The 9,040-nt window shown below is 36.2% G+C and overlaps 1 protein-coding gene across 1 annotated transcript in view; it reads left to right on the top strand.

Annotated features, from left to right (window-relative positions):
• LOC101631361 (BTB/POZ domain-containing protein 10) overlaps positions 1-830 on the top strand; it is a 1,864-nt gene extending 1,034 nt beyond the window's left edge. The window contains exon 2 of the mRNA XM_004685247.2: positions 7-830. Within this exon, the coding sequence (XP_004685304.1) occupies positions 7-422 (416 nt within the window). The 3' untranslated portion in view covers positions 423-830. The remainder of the gene's footprint in view (positions 1-6) is intronic.
• Positions 831-9,040: the final 8,210 nt, after the last annotated feature.

Below are 9,040 nucleotides of genomic sequence, written 5' to 3'. Positions count from 1 at the left end.
TTATTTATAGCACAAAATTATATAGATTTTTCAAGTACATTGAAAACAGAGATGTGGCCAAGTCAGTTTTGAAAGAAAGGGGTCTTAAGAAGATAAGATTGGGAATAGAAGGTTATCCTACCTACAAAGAAAAGGTAAAGAAAAGGCCTGGGGGCCGACCAGAAGTGATTTACAACTATGTCCAAAGGCCTTTTATTCGAATGTCCTGGGAAAAGGAAGAAGGGAAGAGTCGACATGTAGACTTTCAGTGTGTGAAGAGTAAATCTATCACCAACCTGGCAGCTGCTGCTGCAGACATTCCCCAGGACCAGCTGGTGGTCATGCACCCGACTCCACAAGTGGATGAGCTGGATATTCTCCCCATCCATCCCCCTTCTGGCAGCAATGACCTTGATCCTGATGCACAGAATCCAATATTGTGATGATGTTTCTTGAAACCATAGCATGCTACTATTCACGGTGACGTTGCACTCTCATTCTGCACTGCAAGGCCACTCTCTTCATTGTGAGATGCACATAACAATGTTTAGGATGTTGCAGTGTGGGCTTTTTTAAAGACCAAAGGTAGCTGAATGGTTTTTGTTTTTTTTTTAAATAAGTACAACTCTAGCATCCTGAAGTTCCGGTTATATAAATGTAATTTGTTTACCAGTAGGTTTGTGAAATTGGGTCTTTGTATGGGGGACAGTCCTTTTTCACATGTCTAGACCTTTTCAGAAATTGTAGAAGTTGGCAGCTGGGGTATTTTCAGTCTAGGTATTTGTCACACCCCAGGTAAAATGCAGATTATATAGTTGCACTTTATAAAGGCGGTTAAATGGAATTGTTAAAGCCATTTGTATAGTTGTGATGCACAATATGTAACTTAAATAAGTGCTTCTCTCAAGTACTCCTTCAGTAAAAAGTATAGTTTGCTGCCCATGATGAGCAGAAATATGAGTTTCATTGGGCTTATTTGAATGCTTATGACAAGATTCAACTACCCACCTTATTTATCTCAGTGCCATTTTCACCCTTTGAGTCACACGCAGGGAGTATGAACATTCAGAGATGGTTTATTATTCAGTCTGCCTTACCCTTAATCTGTTAACGTATTTATTTACTAATTTTTATTTTCCTTAAGCGTTAATGGGATCGCAAAATGAAGTGTTGTTCTTCATTTACTAAATGATTGTAAACTCAAGTTTTTCATCAAAATAAACTTTCATTGTTTTAAAAAAAATTAAAATAGTCTAGTTATATGAAAATTCCATTTCTGTGTATCAAAACGTTTGAACAGCCATGATTTCAGATGATTCTACTCACCAATATCTCACATATTTTTCATGTGGTTGTTTTGAAATAATCTCCTCTTCTTGTAAATGTGTATGTGGGTGGAGGAAATTATTCTGATTCCCCAGAGATCATTTACTACATTTTGTAGTTTTACAATTACAAAGTATAAGAAATTATAAAATTACTTAAGGATAACATTTCCTTTTAGGATATTCCTTTAAGATCACTGCCATGAGGATCCATTTAGAACAGCGAACTAAAAGAAGTAAGGAAAGATGGGATCTGAAAATATACAAGGGACTCACAAAGTTATTCAATTGATAACTCATAGATTTGAGAGAGCAAAATTTTGGTTTCTATTAGCAAATATTGGATATATTAGGTAGCATTACTCAGATATCAAATTTTTATTTTATTTTTTATATAATAGTTTATTTTTTACAACATTTTGTGCATTTTCCATTTCAGTTGTAATCCCCGTGGGCTTCCCATTGCCAAATCACCCGTGTGCCATCACCATAGTCCAGTGCATTTCCTCCCCGGCACTGTTTTTGATTCCATTCCCCACATCACCCGCCTTAAAATGTCTATGGGCTATAGCTGTTCATCCTTATCATTGTTTTCTCTCCTGGTCCGTTATACTTCTGCTATGAGTGAAACCATTTGGTATTTTTCCTTTTCTTTTGGGCTTATTTCACTAAGCATGATCTTTTCCAGCTCCATCCATGTTGCTGCAAAAGGCATGTGTTTATTTTATTTTAGTTTTTGGTTGCTGAGTAATATTCCATAGTGTTTATGTACCATATCTTTTTTTTTTTTAAGATTTATTTATTTATTCATGCAGAACTGGGGTACAGGCCAGAGATGTGGAGGGTGAGAGGATTCACCAGAGACAGAGTGGGGAGCAGAACAGGCAGATCGATGAAGTACACTGCTGAGAGGAGCAGCGGGCTGGTCAGGAGAGGTCTGCCAGCCATGTGGATCTCCTCCAGGGCAGGTGGGAATCGAACTCATGCGGAAGTGGCTTAAGCCTCTTAGTGCTGTGCTTTAACCCACTGTGCCACCAGGAAAGGCCAATGTACCATATCTTTTAATCCAGTCATCCACTTGTGGGCATTTGGGTTGTTTCCATGTCTTTCCAATTGTAAGTAAAGCAGCAGTAAACATGGGGGTGCAGGTATCTTTTTGAATCAGTGTTTTTGTATCTTTTGGGTAGATACCTAGGAGTGGGATTGCTGGGTCATATGGAAGCTCCATGTTTAGCAGTTTGAGGAACCTCCAAATAGTTTTCCATAGTGGCTGTACTAGTTTGCATTCCCACCAGCAGTGCAGGAGAGTTCCTTGTTCTCTACATCCTTGCCAACATTTGTTGTTGCTAATTTTAAGAGGTGCTAGTCTCACTGGGGTGAGGTGGTATCTCATTATGGTTTTAATTTGCATCTCCCTTATTACAAATGATGGTGAACATTTTTTTTCATATGCTTGCTGACCATCTGCGTTTCCTCTCTGGAGAAGTGTCTTTTTAGCTCTTCTGCCCATTTTTTGATGGGGTTGTTTATTTTTATTGAGTTTTATCAGTTTTTTGTATATCTTTGTGATCAATCCTTTATTGCTAGTTTTGTGTGAGAAAATTTTTTCCCAATCAGTGGGATGTCTGTTTGTTTTTTGTAATGTCTCTTTTGCTGTACAGAAGCTCTTTAACTTGATGTAGTCCCATCTATTTATCCTTGCCTTCACTATTGTGGCACTGGGTGCTCTATCTTTAAAGATGTCGCTGAAGTGTATATCATGTAGTGGTTGGCCCATCTTTGCTTCCAGGTATTTTATGGTTTCTGTTCTTATGTCTAGGTCTTTAATCCACTTTGAGTTGATTTTTTTTGTATGGTATGAGGTAGTGATCTAGTTTCATTTTTTTGCATGTAGCTTCCCAGTTTTCCCAGCACCATTTGCTGAACAAACTTTCTTTGTTCCATTGTATCTTCTTCACTCCTTTGTCAAAGATTAGCTGCCCACAAACCTGTGGGTTTATATCTGGGTTTCTATTCGAATCCACTGGTCTGTGTGTCTGTTCTTGTTTCAGTACATGTAGTTTTGATTATTATGACTTTGTAGTATAGTTTGAAGTTTGGGATTGTAATGCCTCTGTCCTCATTCTTCCTAGTCATGAGCGTTTTGGCTATTCAAGGTCTTTTGTGGTTCTATATGAATCACATCAATATTTTTTTTCTATTTCTTTGAGGAATTGAGATTTTTATTGGGATGGAGTTAAATGTGTATATCACTTTGGGTAGGATGGCCATTTTGATGATGTTAATTCTCCCAATCCATGAGCAGGTTATGTCTTTCCATTTCATGGTGTCTTATTGTATTTCTTGTAATTGTCTTTGTATAGGTCTTTTACCTTTTGTGTTAGGTTGATTCCCAGGTATTTGATTCTCTTTGTTTTAATTGAAAAAGGGATGGATTTATTATTATCATTATTATTTCTGTGTCTTCTGATTGATTGTTTGTGTATAGGAAGGCCACTGACTTTTGTGTGTTGATTTTATATCCTGCTACCTTACTAAACTGGTTGAGAGATCAATTTTTTAATAGAGGTACTAGGCTACCAAGAAGTATAGCATTTACAGAAAAGACATCAGGAATTCTTAAGTTACAGTTAGTTCATTAAAATTACATGTGTAATCACTTCCTATGTATTCCTTGAACATCTATCATACATTAGAAATTCTGCTGAGCACTGCAAAAGAGCTGTGAGTAAGACAGAATGTAGGTTTGATGTGACTTACAGCTTTTTATCAAAAGAAGAGATCATAAAACCAAACTTCACTCTTGCAATATCATTCCAAGCTTTCTTAATAAGGTTAGCTTGCCACAATGTTTTAGATTAATATCTTATTCCTTCAATGACACCCCCATCCTGGCTCTGTATCCATAGTTGCAGTTTATTATGTTATGAGCTGAGTTGCAAAGACTGATAATCATCTAGTAATATCAACCTCTGCCCTCATGGTGTGGCCTAAAGAGCTGTTTAATACTTTAAATCTTAACTCTGGGGGGGGGGTACCATATATTCACTGTCTGTACTCAGACATCTCAAACTTGGTCTGAGGAAGACTCACATACTCTGTCCACAAACTTCTGTAATAAGCCTAAATAATTACCTTCTAAATCTGCATTTTCCATGTGCACACAACTCTCATGAATAGAATCTCTCATTATATAGCAGAAGGGGATGTTAAGACTCCTTCTGAACTGAATTAAAGGACTAATTCCCATTTCTACTGCCTTGTAGGCAATAGTTGGGCCTAGGATGGGCCTTTGCTCTAAATAAAATCTTTTTTATTTATTAAGCTGATGAACATGACACCTTTTCTTCCCTGAAGTGAAGAATTTAATCTCTGTTATTTCTGAGTCTCTAACACACACACACACACAGAGGACACACACAGGCAATTAACATGTTCAAAGCTACTTCTCCATTTGTACAGCTCAACTGCTTCTGATTGTCTTCATTGTTATCACCAGATTGTTATCTGCTATCTCAAAAGAGAATCCTTATCTTTCCCTCAGATTACTACCTCTTCATCCTAAGAGCACTGTCTACAATTTATTCACCAGACAACAATCTGAATAAAATTATATTAAAGTGTACATAACTTCTTGGTACTTTTGTACTCAAAACTTTGTAAAATGAGATTTAGCTCTTCAAAGTGCTACTTCTATGTGAGTGGAAGAGTTTTATGAATTAAGCCTATCACATATAATGAAAATAGGATTGGTAGAGGATGCAGGGGGTGGAGGAGAATCTACGCTACAACAATATAAACATGCAATTTAATTGGCAAAAAGGGGGGTTACAAACCACTATGCTGAACTTCAGAGGAACAGAGTCATTGACAGAATTCAGGTTTGGAAACCCCTTGGGACTCTGGCTCCTCCAGGAGGACAGGCTGTTTCAGTGGGTCAGACCCCTCAGTGGAGACGCCATATCTTCAGATCCTGTAGACTCCAGGGGCGGAAGTTTGTACCATCTCAGGTTTAAATTGCCTCCCAGTTATTCTGCTTCCAGAGGTTTGCTACCAAATCTATTAACTTACATTTTGGTGAAAAGGCACAGCTGGGCTTTTATCTTTCTTTCCTCTCCCAGCCTTTTATTTATTTATTTATTTATTTATTTATTATCAGTCTTCTTGAGCAAGTACTTACTTTTTAATTGATCAATTATGTCCATTGTCCCCATTTCTCTATCTATCAGGAACATTGCAATATCAATGCATATCACATTTCTGAGAGACTTGGACACATGGCCGCCCACCCAGGTAACCCACATTCTGAAAAAAGAAACACAATGCAATATAGTGATGGTCATAAAGGAAATGTTAAAGACTTAACATTGAAAAATGAATACTTTTAAGGGACAAATGAATAAGGAATGGATATGGTTTTGCTATACATATAGTGAACAAAGAAAGGCCAATAAGTATTATATATACTACACAAAATAGAAGTCAAAATATAAAATATATAACAAAAAATAGATACTTGGATAAAAGATATGGAAAATAAAAGAAACACCTGTACATACAATAAAGATATTTATTTCACTTATGAGTAAAGGAATTCAAGCTAACACAAAAGAAGCACAAGTATAATGTAAGTTATTATATTCCAATTATTTTATGAACTTTATATAAATTATCTGATTTAATCTTTACAAGCCAAAGTTAATTTCTGAATTGTTCTAAGATACAATCTCAATTCTCTCTAAATGACCTAACCTATACTTTTGCTTACTTTATTTTAGTTAGCTGACTAGATGGATGAGGTATAGAATCTAAAAAATGGAGAGATTAATTTTCCTAGATTACATGACCAGAAACCAATGCAGTTCATTAAGCTTGAGTTTTTTTAAATTTCAGTTAATGCCTAACTAGGCTACATGAAACACTCTTTGTAGTTGCTTATTATTTTGGCAAAAACTACGGGACAATTTCTAATCATAGCTTTCCATGAGGGTGAAATTTAATATAGCATGGAAAAGACATTTTGCAGCTTACATATTAGATAAAACTGAACACTAACATCAGATACTTTAAGTAATCTATTCTAAAGGTGCCCAAAGTTATGTTTTTAAATGTTTCCAACATATTGTCTATAATAAAGATTAAACCCTCTATATATTGAGCAATAGTGCATTTATAAGTAATGTTTTTATAAAAGAAACTATTAGGTAACTTCAAAACGTCAGATTGGATTTATGTGTTTTTACATAAAAATATGTCCATAAAATCTATGTACAATTTGACTATAAATGTGAGAGAGAGAAAGCGAGAGAGAGAGAGAGAGCAGAATAGAAATTTGTTTTATTTTACCTAATGGTCGGGAATGCAGTGATGCCAACAAAGTCCCATAATATTCAGCAATCCTGGGCCCTCCCTGATGGCTCAGCGGGTTAAGCACAGTACTAAGAAGCAAAAGCCACTTCAGCATGAGTTCAATCCCCTCCCTGGAGGTGACCCGCCTGGCTCAGCAGACCTCTCCTGACCCGCCCGCTACTCCCCTCAGCAGTGTACTTCTTCAGTTGGCCTGTTCTGCTCCCCATTCTGTCTCTGGTGAGTCCTCTCAATGCTCCTGAGCCTGTGGCCTGTACCCTAGTTCTGTATGCATAAACAAATAAATCTTAAAAAAAAAATATTCAGCAATCCTGAAGCAATCCTTCTTCTCTTATTGCTTTACCTCAGAACCTGCTTTGGGCTACACTGCCAAAATGGTGGCTTGTAAGTAAAAAAGTAAGCTTGACATCAAACCAGCATGAAGGACAAAGAAAAAGAAAAGTATGTATGTTCTTCCTCCAAGGCACCCAAAGTGTGGTCTTTCAGTCAGTGTGAACAGCAAATGTAAATTTCCAGGACACAGGCCAAACTAATTGAATCAGAAAATCCCTGGCAACTGGCTCTTTGTTTTAAAAGGCCTTTTAGGTGATTCTGATACAGCTAATTTTCTAGTGTTTTAATGATATTTTTAGGAAGTTTTATACGGTAATTATGCTACATTCTCATTATGCAAAGTTAGTCACAGATCACAACAAACTGCAAATCAATGTGGCAAAATAGAACTTAATCTAGGTGATCATAAAAAAGCAAATTATCTTAGTTATTGGTAAATTAAAAAATGATTGCGACCAGTACTCAGTTTCTGCTATACCTCCAACAGATTGTCAGTGAGGAAAGAAAGATAAAGCAACTTAAATAAGAATACATAAGACATTAACAATATGAGTTATGGGTTAAGTGGAAATAGGAAGTGAAGAATTGTTCTAAGATAGCATGCTACTTTGATAATTTCAAGTAAATAAAGAAAGAAAATATAGCCTCAAGAGACTTAATTTGTAAATTAATAGTTTCAGGTTGGCAAATGATGTACTTAATGAACTGGAAATGAACTTCAGATCAACTATCTAAATACAATTCTTGCGGTAGCCATTCTATTTTATGACATTATTGAAGATGGATAGCACCTGAATGTTCTTTTTTTGTTTATCAAATTAGAGTAAGTCCAAAAAGAATAGAAGGACTGCTAGAATTCCTGTTTAAACACACACACACACACACACACACACACACACACACACAAGGATTCATAGGTCCTAGCAGAAAAATAAAATAAAATTAGTCAATTATGTTCCTTCTTAGTAATTATGTATCCTTTGTGAACTAAGTCATATGATTTGTGCATCACCAGCAGAGGTGTCATCTGGGAACATGCTAGAAATTCACTTTCTTGAGCACCAACACACACCTCTTCAATCTCACAAACTCTAAGGGTGGAGACCAAAAATCTGCCTGTTTTAAAAAATTCTGCAGTTGATTTCAATGCTAGCTGAAATTTGAGAACCATTGACCTAGATAATTACCTCACCCTTTTGCTTTTTTTCCCTTCTGCAAACATGTCAGTAATTGCTATGGGAATGTATTATAATATAGTCAACATATAATTATCTCTGATAGTCAGGGAGCAGAATGATTTGGACAAGAGAATACCAGGGATAATCCTCACATCTCTCTTCAGGGTTAGTTTCAGCTCCACCCACTCACATTTTTTTTTGCCAGAACCCCTAATGAGACTGTAATTGACTGACTCTTGTTTTAGCTCCTTTTTTTCTCCTGCCCACTCTCTGTTGAAGGTGCTAATGAGCAGAGAAATAGCCTACAGATAAACATCAGGAGACAGAAGGAGAACCTTGTCCCTCTAAATATTAGAGAATATACTACATTATCAAAAACATTTTTAACAAGCCCTCTCTTTCCTGTCTTAAAACTTCTTAACATGCCAACATTTAATTCAGCTTAAGCACTTCCCAGTATGAATTTGAGTGGTTATACTGACACGACTATTTTTCTCAGGATAACTGTCTTTCTCTTCAACTGTTGGTTGATTGCTTCTCCTTTTTGAGGCCTGTTTGACTAGCTCCAATCTATTCCCTTCTATAACTGCTATAAACAAGCTTTTCTTTCTTTCTCTCAATATCTCTGTGAACTTTCATCTCCTTCTTCAATTGACTTTGAATGCTAGTCTCTAAACCTACTTAAGAACAGATGAGAACGAAAGGAAAAATAAAATAACATTAAATACTAAGCCACTATTATAGGTATAATTCTAAAGGTGTTTCAGGATTTGAAACATCAAATAAACCTCAGTTTGAGGGGTATTATTTGGCTTCTCTTACTGTATTGCTTTCAGTAAATTGGTAGCAAGAAAAAAA

This window comes from Condylura cristata, unplaced genomic scaffold, assembly GCF_000260355.1.
Source record: "Condylura cristata isolate star-nosed mole 26May11 unplaced genomic scaffold, ConCri1.0 scaffold00018, whole genome shotgun sequence".
NCBI lineage: Eukaryota > Metazoa > Chordata > Mammalia > Eulipotyphla > Talpidae > Condylura > Condylura cristata.
The sequence above is the reverse complement of the archived record's forward strand: the minus strand, read 5'-3'. Positions and strand labels throughout refer to the sequence as shown.